Source organism: Etheostoma cragini, chromosome 13 (assembly GCF_013103735.1).
Source record: "Etheostoma cragini isolate CJK2018 chromosome 13, CSU_Ecrag_1.0, whole genome shotgun sequence".
Lineage (NCBI taxonomy): Eukaryota > Metazoa > Chordata > Actinopteri > Perciformes > Percidae > Etheostoma > Etheostoma cragini.
The window spans coordinates 14,510,741-14,528,444 of NC_048419.1; the positions used below are offsets into that span (position 1 = coordinate 14,510,741).

General features: G+C 37.9%; 1 protein-coding gene across 1 annotated transcript; it reads right to left on the minus strand.

Moving 5' to 3' along the window:
* Window positions 1-8,367: 8,367 nt before the first annotated feature.
* On the minus strand, window positions 8,368-17,497 carry ufm1 (ubiquitin-fold modifier 1). Its single transcript, XM_034890345.1, has 6 exons — window positions 17,249-17,497; window positions 17,090-17,146; window positions 14,361-14,418; window positions 12,970-13,009; window positions 11,047-11,079; window positions 8,368-9,071 (listed from the first exon to the last, which is right to left on the minus strand). Coding segments are annotated over exons 1-6 (264 nt in total). The 5' UTR covers window positions 17,251-17,497; the 3' UTR covers window positions 8,368-8,997.
* Window positions 17,498-17,704: the final 207 nt, after the last annotated feature.

Sequence of the window (17,704 nt, forward strand, 5' to 3'; positions counted from 1 at the left end):
CCTGGACACATTTTCAACCTCTTTAAACACACTCAAAAATACATGCTATTCTCACATAAATGTTTTACCAGAAAAATAAAGTGATGCAGCTCCCATATACTTTGTTCATCTGGGATGTGCCTGAGGTCATTGGGAAGTTAACAATCTCAATTTTTGTTCCAAGTGTGATTTTAGGCATTGGTGACACAGAGCTACAGAGGTTAGAATAGAGAATTTCTATTTCCGTCCAAGTGAAGCATCTGTAAAATGTTAAAAAAAACTACTGTTAACATATCAGATGGGCTATACAGAAAACTAGTACCCTAGCCACATGTCTTAACTGAATAGTGAAAAAATCCAGAACAAAAACACTCAGAATATGGATATTTTATGAAGTTATTTCTACAGACATGTCTGTGCGTTTTTTTATTTCCTTTTTGAAACTGCGGGAAAAAAAGCCAAAACAATTGCAGAATACAAAACTTCTCAAAAACAAAAACCCATCCAAATCAATCACACACATACTTGAAATAACTATATACATAAATTTATGGAAATAAGTAATTATAAATTGATGAAATGGTAAAATGCAATAACTAAGGCCCTATTTTTGCTTTGACACAGCTGCAGCCATCACAGGGTGAAAATCTTCTGGTCAAGTTTGGTATCAATCAATTCATCTTCTTATTGGCTAAACAGGTAGGCCGGTTTCGTAACATCTAGTTTTAACTGGAAGGCGTAGATGTCAATCTTTCCCATGTTGTTCCTCCCTGAACACTGCAACATGATTGGCTTCTATTAGGGCCATCTCGGGTTACAGTGGACTGATTGGCTTATATCGCCAGTAAATCGAATGCTTAGACATCAGAGAATCCGCCGGTGCTCAGGAACAGTGTAACAGCCCCAGGGAGAAGAGAGAAGTGATCAAAACCCATAAGTGATAAACTGTTTAGTTTTCTTTCCGTTGAAACTCGGCCAGAAACTACAAGATTGTGTGGGGACCAGCTCATTTTGAGTAAAATGGCTTGGATATTCTAATTCCTTGGATTGCTGGCAATGTAAGAAAAAAAAGTTATTGGCGATTTTTCCCCGCTGTGAATAAAGACACAAGGAAAAAGGTGTGGCTGCACACTCCACCTTAGACACTAGCGGCGCAGAATCTTTCTGTATTTCTTTACTTTATGACAGAATTATAACTGTAACTAAGTCATCTCATGATTTCTATGTGGGCTTAATCAAATAATGAGACTTTAAGCTTTCAAATGGTGTGCAGCATTACCGTGTTTATGAAGATTTAATGCTTGCAATTTATGAAAATGTGTGAGCGGAGAAAATGTTTTCTCCTAAATGGAGAAAACGGTCCCGTCAGCAGGCGGTGGTGTTAAGGTGATGCTTGAAGTGTTTAGTTATTGACTGGCTGTATGTGAGATCTGAAAGCATTGTTTGATTTTGACAGCAGAACTTTGTAAATATATATATATATATATATTTTTGGTTTTGTGGGTACAGTTTTGAGAAGATTGGTGAGGAGATATGTGTCTTAGAAATTGAGAACAACTGTAAAGAAAACTAACTTTTTGGTCCCACTGGTACTCTTGATGAAGCTCCTTCATCATATTTTAACAGCTTTAGTCATTTTGAATATTACATTTGATCAGTCTAAAATATAATGTACCGATGTATTATAGTTAAAACTACTCACCAGTATGAAGTAGTTATAATTAAGTTCTACTTGACCAGCTATTAAAATGCAGTTTACATATTAATGCATCATGAATAATAATCCAATCAAGCAACATGACTCTCTGAAATGGGTGACTCTGCATAATAAGTATACTTTTACTTTTGATAGTAAAGTAGAGATATCATGGTGAAAAATGTTACAAATTTGACGCAGGTCTTTTAGAAAGTAATTGTATATTGTGCTATCAGTACTTCTACTTAAGTAAAGTATCCGAATGCTTCTTCCACCACGTCCTCGTGTGTACACATCACACAGCTGTTAGTCTCATGCTTTCAACTCTCAACATCAATGAAAGGAGCTCGCCTCCTGTCACTCTCCGCTCTGTCCTCACTATCTCCATAACCTGCTGCTTCTTGAGGAAACTCAAACATAAAAGCATTAGCTTGACATGCAAAACCACTGATTTTACCTCACTGCAGAACCAACCAGCAATTACTTTTTGTCTGGGTCGGCTGAAAGTGTAATGGGAAACCCCCGCACACACACATTCACACAAAGACAGACAAATCGTACACAGATCCACATCTGGTCCGTCTTTGTTCCCAGGTTACAGTCGTGAAAAAGTAGGCCTTCAGAGGACACACCGGGAACTCTTTTCTCCAAACAGGAATCTCAGCCCTGCTGCTGCTGCTGCTCTGTAATCATCAACACAATGACCGTGTGAGTTTACACAAAGTGCTGTTCTGGTAAATGTTTGCTGTCTGGTAAAACTGCCTGTTTGTTCCTGCGTCTCACACACTGAGTCACATCAGATATTACAATGCTCCTGTAGGCCTTTCAGTTAGAGGAACACGGTTATTACCATGAATTACAGGGGGTAATAAGGTAAATATCTGTTGCATCTGTGAATCTGTTTCAAGATGAATTGCCCTTGAAATGTTTGAGAAAGGACAGATTTTCAATGGACCGCTCTGACCCTTTCTGGCTTTTGAAAAGCACTTTTTGCATTCATTTCTTTTACAGTAGGTCTACCAGCTACTTTACTTTTTCTAAACCTTTTGCTTCCAAAGTTCGCAGGTGGCACTTTTACCATGAATGCAGAAGAGCCTCTACAGTGAACTGTTGGCGTTAATAGCTTGTTTACAGCTTGTGTGTGAAACGGTTTCCAGCTGGTTGGCTTTGTGACATGCCCCTCACAGAGCCTTTTCTCTCTGTTTCATGTGATTTCACAGATAAAAACAGAAGGGCCACACAACTAATTAAGCTGTTTAAATTCCTGAGATCAAATATTCCTGAGGAGAACAGAGAAACTTACTCACTACACAGTGACATGGTTACACAGTAACTATCAACTGTCTATCTGCGATGTTGTGACAAAGCTGAGCGTGACAGCATAAGTACATTATGTGTATTAATTCACAACATGAATAAAGGCAAACAAATGAATTTCCAATACATACACATGCATTTTTGGGGGTTTCTTGTGCTTATCTGTTTTAATGTTTATGCTACTTTATAATTCTATTTAATACCTACAAATAACAAAACAATTTCAGTACTTTGATGAAAAGAAAAGAGAAACACCCATTTCTCTGGATATGAATAAGGCAGATCAATCACTTAAATGCATGCGTTCCATTACATTTTTTTTCAGATTGCTAAAACACAATTTTGCAAACTAGGCTGTTTTTTAATCAAAATACTTAACACAAATCCCAAATCCACACACCCAACTACACACTGTTGAACATAATGAAAAGCACTCTCATCTTTAGTCTGCTTTGCCATAATACTAAAATAGTTCAAATTGTAGAAAAAAGTCTTTAGATTGTTTGCGTGCACAGAAAAATTTGCAGATACACACACATGCTGTTGAAACATTTTTGTTTTTTTATTTTTCACCAAACAAGTCAGTGCAACATGTGCAGAGCAGATATATTTACATTAGACTGAACAAAAATATGCTCACAAAAACAGTAAACTGAAAAGGAAAATTGCAGAAAAAGTATATAGAAAAAAAGAGCAATGAAAAATAAGCTGTGCTGCAGCTTGGCGCACAGCTGGGTCTTTCCTTGTTGTTATAAAATAAGGTGCTCACCTGTGGTCTTTTTTTAGCGTTTACTCCCTGATTGAAGTGGTAACAATTCACCGTTAAGGTGTTTTGCTATGTGGCCTGTATATTGGCCAATTAGCTCATTTTGTGTCATTTTGAATGTCAGTGTTTTGAAATGGCAAACATTTGACTTTATGTCAGATTATTGTGGTTTATGCATAGAAATGTGTTCAGTACATTTAAAAATTGTCATTTAAAATTGCAAAAGGTGTGTAAAGCAGAAATTGTGTTTAGACTTTTGGAGACTCGAGAAGAGGTTTTGCAGTATGTGTTTCAGGTTAAATAATTGTGCCATGCATGTCATTTTAGTGTGTTAGCAACTGGAGAAAAAAAAACGGAAATGATGAGAGAAAGCAATTATGTTTTTTAATTTTTAATAGGCTACTGCTCTCTGGTGGAGAAGAGCAGCAGCAGCATTCCAGGAAACAGCTCATGAGTTCTAAAGGTTACGAGGTGTTGACGTGAATCAAGTTGCCCTCACAGCTAAATAAGAATCATGGGTTCACCATCAGAACTGAATATTTTTTTTGACAATGTGTTACAGTGATATATATTTTTGCTGATGTCAACACAGCTGTTTTTGCTGGCTCAAGGCTGAGAGAAGTACACAGAGGACTACCACATTTTTATGCATTGAAAGTATTAAGAAAGATATAGTGCAGAAGAGATTTTAAATGGGGGGGGGGGGGGGAAGCCATGTTCAACCTGCAAGCTAACTTCAGTAAGTATTTTCCCCCTGATATATGATATCACAGGCATCCATCTGCTCTTTGTGTTTTGTCCACCTTGCAGAGAAAAGAATCCTGTGCAAAACCGTGAAAGCTGCACTGTTAACAGACTTCAAAGAAAAGAGAGAGAGAGAGAGAGAGAGAGAGAGAGTATCAGTGCCTAATACCGTTTCCATCACAGCCGAACTCCACCTGAACTGACACCCTTTCCTTTTACTCCAACCAACTATGTTCTTTGCTCTGTTCATTGTCCAATAATACTGGCTATAAACACACTAATACACACACACAAACACACACACACACACACACACACACACACACACACACACACAGACATAAAGCATCAGTGTAACAGTTGTGGTGTATGGGATGAATTTGCACTGCATTGTGAGAAGTGAAAGACAAGGAAGGGCTCATAAAAAATAGATGTCAGAAAGATACAATTAATAAAATGAGATGTGCACATTATACAATACTGCTTAAAAGGTGCTCCTTTTAATTTGATGTTAATAACTCAGATCTGTTTTGATCTGACTAGTCTACACTTAAAAAACAAAAAGCACAAGACACAAGATGGCCAGCCATTCCTAAACTGTACAGAAACAAAGCTATCTCACTACGATCCTACTTCCCCCACCCTCGGACCGTCACTGACAGAAAGCTAAGCCTCCTCAGAGGGGGTAATCTAACCAAGGATGATGGTGAAAGAAAACAATGCCAAGGGCTTTAGCCATTTAATATTGCACTTCAAAAAAGAAGTTGGCACTCTAAAGTTGGGGGACTCACAAAAGACAGATGTAAAAAAAAGAATAATGATGGTGAGAGTTTGAAACAGAACGCAGAGTTATTCCAACTTTTTAGTTTCTATGGAGACTGATACTCAATTATGTCTTTCATGAGAACGTGCCTGCCCCCCAGCCCATTTCTTTCAAACCTTTTTATTCTCAGACTTTGGAAGCTCCCTCCAGAACAAGAAATTCATACAGTATTACAACTGAAGTAAACTGAACTGAACCGTGTAAAACCAGTGAAGTGCCCCTTTAACGGACTCAGTCATGTGTAGCTGATGGCAAGCTGATGGCAATTAACAATAATAATAAACAACACATTTTGACCTGACGGAGGTGCTAGATGAAAAGTCAGAGAGTCACCAAAAAGTACCGAACTTCATGGCAATCCATCCAATAGTTGTCAAAACATTTCACTTAACAAAACAACATAAGAATATAATATAGAAACAAAAACCTGAACCTCACGGTTGTAGTCAGGGCACCACCAAGCCGTCAGGAGGATTCATAAAGGATGAATGTCCATTCCATTCAATAGAGTAGTTGAAGCTAGCTCATATCCCTGAAGTCTGGCTGCATACACACAGCATGCTACGAATGAGACAAAATGAGCAAATAAGCTAAACTCAGCCTGTGGCTGTTGTGTCCTTAGAATACATTCTCTGAGTGGTTTATTAATACTCCCCAACCCCTTTAACACACTGGTACAGAAATTTGGTGCAGAGAGAGAAGAGATACAAAGAATAAAAGGGATTATAAAAGATTAGCTCTAGGACTGGCTCAACAGATTTAGCAGACCAAAAATTTAGGAGAAAATACAGTCTAGTCATGCAACCTTTAAAAGTTTTTCTCTTGCTGTTAAAAACAGAACAGATGCTGTAAAATCTAATAAATTAGGGGAGTGAAGGGTATAAATCAAGTCAATTAACTGGCTCTTTATTTGAATGTAAAGTGCTTTTGCCTTTGAATCCAAGCTTAAAGAGAGTAGGAAGTGCTTGTATCCAAAGTGAACAGTTCCTTCCCAGAAATACAAAAGCTAGAAGAGTGTTCACAAAATTTGAGTAGCTACTAGGGAACAAATGAGGAACAAGATGAGGAACTCAGAATCAAAATTTAAAGAATTATATTTTTTTCATAGGTTGTATGTTTTTATAGCTAATGTTAGTTAAAAACAAAGACATGCTCTAAATTGCCGCTGAATAGCAACCTTATGTATCTCACATTAGCTTGAAGGATATCAGAGGCTCACATCTATGATAAAGAAAAAATCCCTCTTGGCAGTGTTTCCGCCTCATTTCTGAATTAGTAAAAATTGAAGCATATGTAAATGTGCTGGATGCCTAAATATTTATACTCTTCCAAGATTAGAGCGTTGATGTTTGAAAGACATACAAGAACATGAATCAGAGAAGTCCAACAGTGTATGCTCCTCACAGGGGTTTCCCTCCAGCTGCCATTTTAATTTCCAGACAGAAGGGGGTAGAATTGGATCATATATATAATTAAATTATCTTGATGCGGAGCCTGAAATGCCTTTGGTGCATTTTATCAGTTTCTCTGAGGTGGGATTCCACATGGCTAGTGTGTGGTGATTGAAGTCACATCTCATTTTGGACACTGTTTCCACACACACCTGCGTATACATGTTTGACTAACAGATGTGTGAGAACAAAGTAAAATTTAGCTGGATGGGCTGTCAAATGGGGGCCGTTTTCATTCCCTGGTTCCATATTTCTTTATCTGGCTCACTGACCTGCGGCTGCAGTGCTGGTTTTAGTTAAGTATGGGAAGGACCACCAGATCTCATTTTAGATTGGCTGCCTTCAATGGAAGGCCAAGGAGCATGCCAAAGCATCCAATCAGGCCCACTGGATGTCTTTGCAAAGTGTGAAATTTGCAGAGAAGTACTTCATTCCAATTCCAAGTTTAGCACTTAAATCTCAGAGAATATTCAAGTTCTTTTTTACGTAAATTTACAGCTTTAATCTTAGAAAATTCTATGTTGCCTATGTCTTGAAAACAACCATCCTTAATTTGAAATAAAAAAAGAACAATAACAGACAGATTTTTAAAGAATTAAATTGCAATTTATACCCTGTATATACATAGTGCTTGCAAAACATTGACCCACTCTGCAACAGCCACATCTGCTGCATTCAGGGCACTCTGCGGTCATTTCCCATTTCAGAAGTTAATTTCTGGTGAATGTGCCCAACAGCAACTTTGATTAAAATAAATGAGAAAATTCATTTGGGATGGCACTCCAGCAACCCCCTGCCCCCCCCCCACACCATCTGATTCTGCATCCTAATGATTGGTGAGACCAAGCGGCTATGGAAGCTCTATTTTTCTTAACAAAGTATACATTTTGGTTTTTCCAGGGTGAAGAAAGAGAACCAATTCATAAACAAATGGCTCAGACCTTCTTCCATAATACTGATTTAGGATGGAGATAATGAACTGCTTTCCCTCATTAATCAGTCACAGAAACAATAAAGCACATTTCAAAATACTGGTCTACGCAGTAGTTATGCTTTTGTTTTGTTGTGGATGAAAATAATCTGGAGACTAAATATGAAGGTATGTTTTCCATCCGGAGATGGTTTTAACTGACAGCAGATCCAGTCAAAGGAAAAGGACCAACAACTAAAATCAAAACTACTAAATTTAATTCCCAGATAAAAAAACAGTGTTATTGGTGTTGCATGGTCCTTACCTCAGAGACAACTATGGTGACACATTACGGGGCCCTTGTGTTTTATTCAAAGCTTTTTGGATGTCTGCCTTGTTTTCTCACACCTACTCCTCAGCTCCTAATTAAGCTTGCAGTGCACAGTAAGTAGTTCATAATACTCAATGTAATATGTTTTTCATTTATTGTGGTATAATACATGGCTTAGAATATGGAGGCAAGGCACTTGGGTGAGTACAAACTGGAGTTAAAATGTATCCTGACAGAGGGCAGCAAAGATCCACGTGCCTGCAGTTTGACACATGAACAATCACATGTCCTTACAGCTAAAAATGAAAATATCTTCGTCTGGTTATTGAAGAAGCTGGCACACGATACAAGCAGATCCATGATGCAAGTTTATTTATCTTTTGTTTGAGGAATACTTTTGTTGACAGTAGCCTGCCTGAAATATGTCAACAGACAGTTTACCTGCATATCGACAGCAACTCAATATAACAACAATGGTCCTTAAAAGCATGTTGTACATGTAGTTAAAAGGTTCACCTTTTGCATTACCATGTTCACAATTCTGATAAAAGACAAACATTGCAAAAATAGGTATGTGTTCATGTAAGTCATACTGATTTATTGCAATTTACAAAGATACAAAAGCTATTACTGTTAACTCCAATTTTTGTTAATCTTAGCTAAAACATGTTTCCATGATGCAGCTGCTGTGCTTGTGTACATTAATTACTCAGTTCTTCTGAGTACCCTTGATGTTACTTTGATCTTTTGATGCAACTACATTTACAGAAGAAAACAAATCTGACTGAGAATGAAGAAGCAGGGAGCATGCAAGTGTGTGTCATCAAGTTTATATATACAGTATATATTATCATGTGAGTCCCTGTCAGTTGTGGGCCAGAAAATAAATATGATACATGCGGCTAAGGTGTTTCCTGGGTCTCAAGTATTATATCATTCTGCTGTGTGAGTCATTATGTCGTCAACGAGGAAAAGCAGCATCAGTCTCCTTCTCCTCCCACTCTGTCTCTGGGAATGATGCGAAGCTCTGAGCCGTGTTTAAGAAACACGTTGCCTGCAACACAGGACAGAGCACCACATAAAGATCACGGTTCATAATCTGCGTTCCTTAATAAGGGGTTTTACATTCACTGAGCTGGACGCTGCCAACCACATGTCGACTTGCCAGCCGAGAAAGAAACATTTTTGTTTGTATGTTTGTCCAACATAGTGAAGAAAAATACCGGGAATTACTTGAGTTTGTTAGTTTAACTGTATCTGATTAGTTTAAAGCTTGATGCAAATGCATTCCAATTAAAATTTGTGTATATGTTTACACAAGGTGGGTAGTTACACAGACATTTGGAATATATGTAAATGTTTTAAAACAAGCCAGACATTTCTAAACTGAAGGAAACGGCTACCGTGGTTCAACGGTAGCCAGTTATTCAGCAATCCGGTAGATTTTAGCGAGCATGTACACACATGGCAAGTTTATTTGAATAACTTATAATACTGCATTATGGGACCACATATAGCAATTGTATTCATTTATTTGTTCATACAACCAGCAATCATGCTGAGATCATACGTTATAACTCATTCCTACTCCTGCCACAGGAAACGTTTAATATTGGTCTTATAAAGAGGTGTGAAGAAAAAGATTACACTGGATCACTTTCCACCATGTACTCAATCCTGAGAAAAAGAGGTGGAGTGGCTGCAGTGGGTGAAAAAAGGCAATTCAACAGAGGTGTCTGAACTGAGGCTATTCTTGGCAGCACACAGCATGGATGCTCTACAGATAAAAGGCTGTTGTGAATACCCACCACTCTTTCCTTTTCTTAGCAGAAAAGACTCAGTGTTGCCTTCGGCCAAAGCAGGCATTACCTTATCCTGCTCTATGCAGAAAACCCAGTCCCCCATTACCCGGCTACACAGTAAAGTATGAATCTCTGATACAGAAAAAGGAATTCACCAAATGGCAATAATGTGGGAATCCAAAGTCAAGTGAATTCTGAATTTGTTTGCCTCAAGTGAAAGGTCAATTATTACATTAATTCTAAATTAAATACTGCCACTTGAGGCCCTGCATTTGTATTCATGAATCAGTAACACCATTTCCATGCAACAAGCATGAGGCCTGATCCAACACAGAGGTGTCAGTTAAGTTAGGATTAGTTCAGTAAACCTAGATTATTAAACCCCAACATAAATGTGGCAAGATGTTTTAGCGCAAGCAACACTGCAATATTTCATCATCTTTGGATTAGGGACAGATTGGGTGCAGTTGCTCTACAAATAAAGAAAATGTGTTTGGCTGTTCCACTTTACAACACCATTCAGGATGTAGAAACTGAAAAAATTAGAGAGTGGGCAACAGTCACGGGGCAGAGTCCAACTCAGGATGTCACAGTTTCAGTAAGTTAACGCCTTAGCAAGTCAAAACCATTTAGGTTGTTTTCACTGATGTCTCAGGCACTGCCTATTACCCTTCAGCAATGTCTTGCCAAGCTAGTAAGGTTAGTGTTAACTAATTTCTTACATATTTACCATAAATTGCATCTTTTGCATCCCTTAACACCACTACTTAACTGTACTCTTCAAACCTGATTTAAGTAAGAGATTATATTGGCTGGGACTGCTTGAACACAGATCGATTTGTTACGTTACCTAAAGTAAAGGCTTTTCATGTTAAACCTGACATTTCTTTGCCTTCTTTAAAAAGGAACCACCCACATTAGTCACTGCCCCGGGGGGCATTATTAAATTAATCTTTTAGACTATTACCACAATGCCACCAGCATTACTAAAGGGCATTATGAAACATGCTTCATTCAAGTTCTGCTGTGATAAAAGCCTATTGAAATGAGGCAAAGTACTTAAAAGCCCCAAGGCTGACAATGCGTCTAAGCACCTTAATATGTAAGGAAGTAAAAAAACAACATCTTACTCCATCTAGAAGGACCTTTAGTGGTGACGTAAAAGAACAACCAACATTGTTTTTTCTGTGACAAAAAGATGGGATTGAAAACAACATAAGAGCTTACCTGCGGACTGGGCAGGGTTGATTCCTATTCCATCTGCAAGGTGACCATGAAAGAAAAAACATCCCAATGTAAAACAAAAAGATTGTCAGTCAAATGGCATGAGACACAGTCATGGAAAAAAAAACAAATAATACCAGTGCATCCATAATGATGTTGCACTAGACAAAACAAGAATGAGAGCATGCCTCAGCAGCAGGCAACTCCATCTGGAATAATAACAAACCAGCCATTACACTGATAAAACTAAAAACTCACGTTTGGCATGGCAGTCATATCTCAGCTATTAACGGAAAACTTATTATGTAATTAATTGGGCACGTTACTGTGCCTAATTATTTCCACAACACCCAACAAGTTTCATCTTTCTATAAGAAAATGCATCAGGCATTCATTCTCTAAACGTATTTTCCTCAATTGCCTGTCAGAGCAGAGCAGAGGTAAACAAAAACATAATCAGTTCTTTTGTGGAACCGCACGGTTTAATTACTGATAAACAATGAATGAGCCGACAATTTTCCTTCTAACAGCCACAAAGACCATTTACTCTGATTTGTTCTGGTGATTACTGTAGCTGTGGTTAAAAGTGTTCTGGAAGAGGACGAATCCAGCTGAATATGTTTTTACATTTCACTGGTTTAGGTTATTTCAGACATGCATCTGTCATACTGTTTGAATTTAGTTTAATTTGTGCGGCCTTTGTGTTGTAGGTAACGTAATCAAGTCAAATAATCACTTTAAGGGGTCCTTCGTTCCCAATGCCGGAGAGGCACTGAATGCAAAAGGACTGCAATATAAAAGACAAGATATGTTTTTAAATATGTTCTCTTGTAGGCTGTAGCCCACCTCCTCGCCACCTGATGTTTCTGACCATTGCAACATTCTTGTATTATGTTCAATGGTGTTTAGTATTAGTGTGCTTTGTGTTTAATGTTTAATAACAGCCAATGTCATGGTTATGTTTTAATGTGTTGGAGAAGCCAAAGATAAATGTCCATCTAGGTGGACAATAAAGTCCAATCTAATATTTTAATAACAATTTCTGCTGTACATATATAAGGCTCTAATAAGCTACCTCAAAACTTTATTTCGCAACTGCTTAACCGCAATATCCCCCAGGATAAATAAAGTTGTATCTTATCTTACTTGTTTCTAATGTGAAGATAAAAATGTGGCATCAATTATAGACTAGTGTGTGTCAGTGGGGTCCGGGAGCTGAGAACTTGCAGTTCCTGCTGATAGCCGTCACAGATCAATCAAAGGTTGGTAAAGGTTGGCCTCTTAAGCAGAATTTGTAGGAGAAACAGAACTGCTTATTCCCTGTGGATTGATGGTCAAAATTGCTGCACCCTCTGGGAGTTAAAAGGGAAAGACACACAGCAACGTTCTCCACTGAAACCCCAGGACTTGGACGCAAAGTGCATCAATCCATTTCACCTGGTGCTTGTGTAATGTTAGTGACATTACCGCTAATCCTCTCTTTGAGATTGTAATACAAGTCTGATAATGTACAAAAAATTTTAAGTCATGTAGTTACCATGTGCTTCAGACATAAATATAAATCATTTTGACTCTCAGTTGTAATACAGTCCACATATGCAAAACTGAAGGGTACAATAATTTCCCTGATCATTATGATATATTATTATCGGTTTTGAAAGCATTCACCAGCATCACACTGCGGCTCAAAGATTGTTCGAGCGACCTGAAATCCCCCCAGTGTTGTTGTTGAGGTTTGGAAACTCCAGTGAGTTTCCAAAGATCTCTGTCAAAACACATGCTTCAAAAAGAATGAAACTCTCTCTGAAGTTAGAAAGTCCTTAATAACTGTCAAGCTGGTAAACATGTCACTTTTGCACTTGGAGTATCTTATCTAAGAGACCAAAAAAAAAACATTGGTTAAAAGATTGTTCTAAACAAACTCACCATTTGTTATTATAGCACTGGTTGCTGATGGCACTTTGAACTGTAAAAGTAAATGAAGCAGAGAAATAATTCACAACGATGACATTTCAGAAATTTCAGCAGGTTCTACCAGGAGAGCTACCCAGGCACCCAAATAACCACGTTTTTAGTTAAGCCTATTCATTTCATTTAGTGTCATCTATATCATTGAGCGAGTTGTGGTGCTTTTGAAATATAAAAATCTAAAGAAGAGAGATGGTATGGTTTAAATCATCAAAAAGGAAAGCTTCATCCACGTAGTCACTTTTTTGGGTGACAACCTCAAAATTGGAGCTGTAGTTATGATAATAAAACCTCAGAAACAAAGTTGCCGAGACAAGCAGGAAGATAATGCTGTGTAGTGAGATTTGTTTTCTGTCTTTCTTTACAGTGAGAATTGCCGCTGGCTAATCACTTAAATTCTACTGACCACTTTGTGAGCCTTTGACAAAAACACATTTTCCCAGACTGATTCAGTTAAAAACAGTCTGTTTGGTAGAAAAACACCCAATATAGCAACACATCCTAAAACTTAAACAGAAGAATAGGTCAACTCTAAGGACTACCAAAACGACAGATAAAATGTAGCACATCAGTCCCTTTAGCGGTAGCTCCAGTCCTCTGTCAGTATGCTTTCAGACACAGTACCTCTGTGTGTTCATGGAAGTTTGAAATGTAAGAAATAATCTTTAGAGGTTGCCCACTATTTTATTTCCCGCCTTTTCCTTCTACGTTAGCTTTTAAAGCTATCGTGTGTAGTTTCTATCGCCCCCGTGAGGAATGACAACAACAAGGTCGGTGAGTCCGCAGGATACAGCTTACTGAAGAATTTTTTTGCAGTTGCAAATAGCCAAGGAGGACACGGAGAATAAAAAAAAAAAAAAAACATGATGGACTGGTCAGCAGAGGTAATCATCTTCACTCAAGCTTCTACGCGGAAAAGTCACTAGACGACACAATCGTCTGAACGTAACCATGTAGAGAAATATAGAAAGAGTTGTGTGGAGCTTAATTAGCTTTGTAGCAACGGCTTGAAAGTAATTCCTTAATATCACAAAGTTACGCACAAAAGCTTTAAGTTGACATTGAGTCTTGTTGTGAATGTATTAAATCTGTATATATTAAAACTATATAGAATAATAAATAAATAAGTGCTCTTTGGGGGACAAACAATGCAATGGCACCATGTTTGTAAATTCAAACATTACCACATACACAATATCTCCATATTTATCTGCAAGTTGTAAAGGCTAAACGCATGAAAAGGAACAATCGTGAACAATTCTAATGTTTAGTTTACGTCTCACTCCCTGTTGGTGACTATATATTTATAGTATAGTACAGTATAGTACAGTACAGTACAGTAGGCTTACCTCCTCAGCTGCAAACTTCAAAACTGCTGTGAATGGTGTGCTGTCTGGGACACTTAGTCTGTAACAAAACAATGCATTGAACAGGATTTTAAATATCATCTCTCAACCCATTGGCCTGAGCTTTGATCGACAAGGACTGCTTTTGAGTTGTAGAAAAAGTCACTTTCGAAACAAATCCCAAGGTTACAGATGCATCACCAAGTACGGTAATGCAGAAGGAGCTGAGGTGGTGCACGGAAAATCAAGTGACATATTCAGTACAGCAGCAAGTAGCCAAGAGGAAAGCAACGCATGCTGTAGGCTGCAGCTTTATAGCAGCATTAGAAGTGAGAGTAAAATCTGGTCACATTACAAAAACCACCATGTTGCCTTAAATGAGAATGAATGGTAACTTCTTTGAATGGGACTGGTGATTATAAAGCTGTGCGTTCAGTCCTCTGGCAGAATTAATACGATGCCTCATTTAGCATCTTTGTTATCCCTCTGTTCACGCTAAGACTTTAACAGCTGCAGTGAGACATTGTCTGACCTCATTAGAGAATTGTCTCCCTGTCTGCAGTGTCTCAGTATTTTCCACTACTTATTTACAAGTACTCAGGTCAGAAAATTCAATGTGAAGCTCTGTTTGGAAGTTGGACCATGCATCATGCTGCGAAAAAATGTCTGTGGGGAAAAAAAGACATTCAAAAGTTTGGTGGACATTGTATCCCTGATTTGTGATCCTGATTGATTCTCTCCAGTCAATATCAGTTTGACCAATGGCAGATATGCTGTTTTTGGCTACAACGTGGCTCATTCCTGCATCTTTAACATGCACAAGACAAAGATAGAAATGAAACGGATCTAAATAAGTAATTCAAAAACAATGCAAAATAACCACATACTTTTTTTTTTTTTGAAGATAGGTTTTTGGCCATTTTAGCCTTCAATAGACAAGACCGCTGTAGACAGGAAAGGGGGGAGAGACGAGGAAGACATGCAGCAAATGGCAACAGGTCAGACTTGAACCCTGGCACTGCGTCGAGGACTGAGCTTGCCCATTCTACCAGGTGAGCTGCCCAGGCGCAGAAATAACCATGTTTTTAGGTAAGCCTACTCATTTCATTAAGCATCATTTCTATCATTGCGCGAGTTGAGGTGCTTTTAAACAAAAAAGTATAAACAGAAAATCATACCCCTCTATAGCAGTATTGTAGCTTTTGTGAAAAAGATGTAAACACCATTAAATACTAATCCTCCTGGAATATACACACAGTGTTAACCACCAATAGCTACTTCTAGCTATATCTACAAAGTCCACAATTGGAATTAGCCTAGTTCTTCCTTACAATCCTCCTTCACCAAACACAATAGAAAGTAGTAACAGACAGATTAATGCAAAGCATGGTGTGTCAGTGACTTTATACTGCACAAAACGTTGGCACATAATAGAGGCTCCACTTCATAGGATCACACACACAATGCTTTAACTTGCAGCAAATTGTAGTGAATCAAACTTATTTAAACTTATTTAGACTTCAAACTTATTTTTTTAAGTCTTCATGACAGGATTAGAATCAAAGCAATCAAAAACGCAATTTGTTTTGACTTTACAGAAACTGCGTAAAATCCTCATCCATTCAAAAATGTGTTGTTTGACCAGTAGGATGTAGGACTCTAACCGACAATTTTCAACTGACTCTGCTAAACAAGGGAACGATTTTCTGTGCTCACATAAAGTTTGAGTTACATGCAAACACAATTTTGTGACATCACAAATAGTTTGGAAGTCAGTGTGGTACAGTGAGCAAACAGTGACATTAAAAATGTAATTTAAACTTATTTGAGTGATGTGGAAACGTAAAGCCTCCAGAGCACATACATTGAGAATTTAGTTTACAGTAAACTAATAGACATCTTGTGTCCAGCAGTTAATATTCATTGCATTGTATTTATAGATTCTAAATGTATCAAAGAAACAGAAGACATACAGTACATGTAATTTAAGTTTTTCCTCCTTTGTTATTTGGTGTGGAAAATCTTATCCAACTCAATTTTAAAACATGCTTCTAAGTGAGATAAATACACAGCAGACGTGGATTATGCTTCACACAGAGTCACATGAGGATGACCCTCCACTTATTGTATTGCAGTGTGTGTTTTTACCAACAGCCAGATGCTGCTAAAGGAATGTCACAGCCATGATTTGTTACCAGTGATGTACTGTTCACAGCAGTCTGTCAAGGAGTGTGACTTCACAAGGTCCACTGTACATGACTGTATATTATGTACCCATGTTGTCACAGAACATGGAGTTCAGTAACAACGTGATATTAATATAATTTTATTTGAATTTCATTAAGCAATGAAGCCATGTGAGACCAGATGGTTCGCAGTCAGATCCATTTCATTCATAATATCCCTTACAAATGCTAATGTTACAAAACTAGCCGATTTAAAATGTCTAACGTAAGTTGACGGAACCGTTGGCTGATGTAACGTAACGTTACCTTTTGTATTTAGTATGTGAATCACAGCTAACGTTGACAGATGTTGTCTCAAAGACAACATTTTCTGTAGCTCGACTTAGCTAGCTAAACACACTAGGTCAGGATTCCACAACAGCATCAAATAACGAAATCTGTGGTAGCGGTAAGCTAATAGTAATAATAATAATACAAAAATGTAAACCCTGAAATATATCTAACTGTGACGTTAAGGTAGGACTGCTGAGCTGTCTGTGTACTTACACTTTGTATGGCATCCGGGGGTCCGATGTCAGGGTGATTTTAAACGTTACTTTAGACCTAATGGAGACGACGACAAGACTGTTATTAGCACCGTAGTTTTGGCTAACGAATATGAAATGTATTCAGAGAAAAATAACACAACAATTGGTAGAAACTCACATTTTTGGACGAGTCGACTCCGTTTACAATCTGTATGTACACACCCGGAAGTCAGAAGGACCCCTACATACACGTCATCGATTTAGTTTTATTTTTGACACATATCTGTGTAGGTTTAGACTTTTCAGAAGTATCTCAGTATTTTTTCAAAATAGTGATTTTCTGCACGAAAGGTCGTGTATGATTATCAAAAAATGAAGATCGTTGGTGCTATTAACTGTCAGGCATTCTTACCAAGCGACTAACGTTTACCGTAAATGACAATAGAAGGCGCAATAATATTCTTGGGCGCCTGTTCTATTCCTCTCTCAGGTAGAATTAAAGTATCCTTTTAATCTTTTCAATGATGCTGTCATTTTTACCACGCTGTGCATTACTAAAAGCTTCTATGGAAATGCATACTGACACCTGAAAATCTGCTTGCAGAGATTTGAAACTTGTTGGAGACAGGCAATG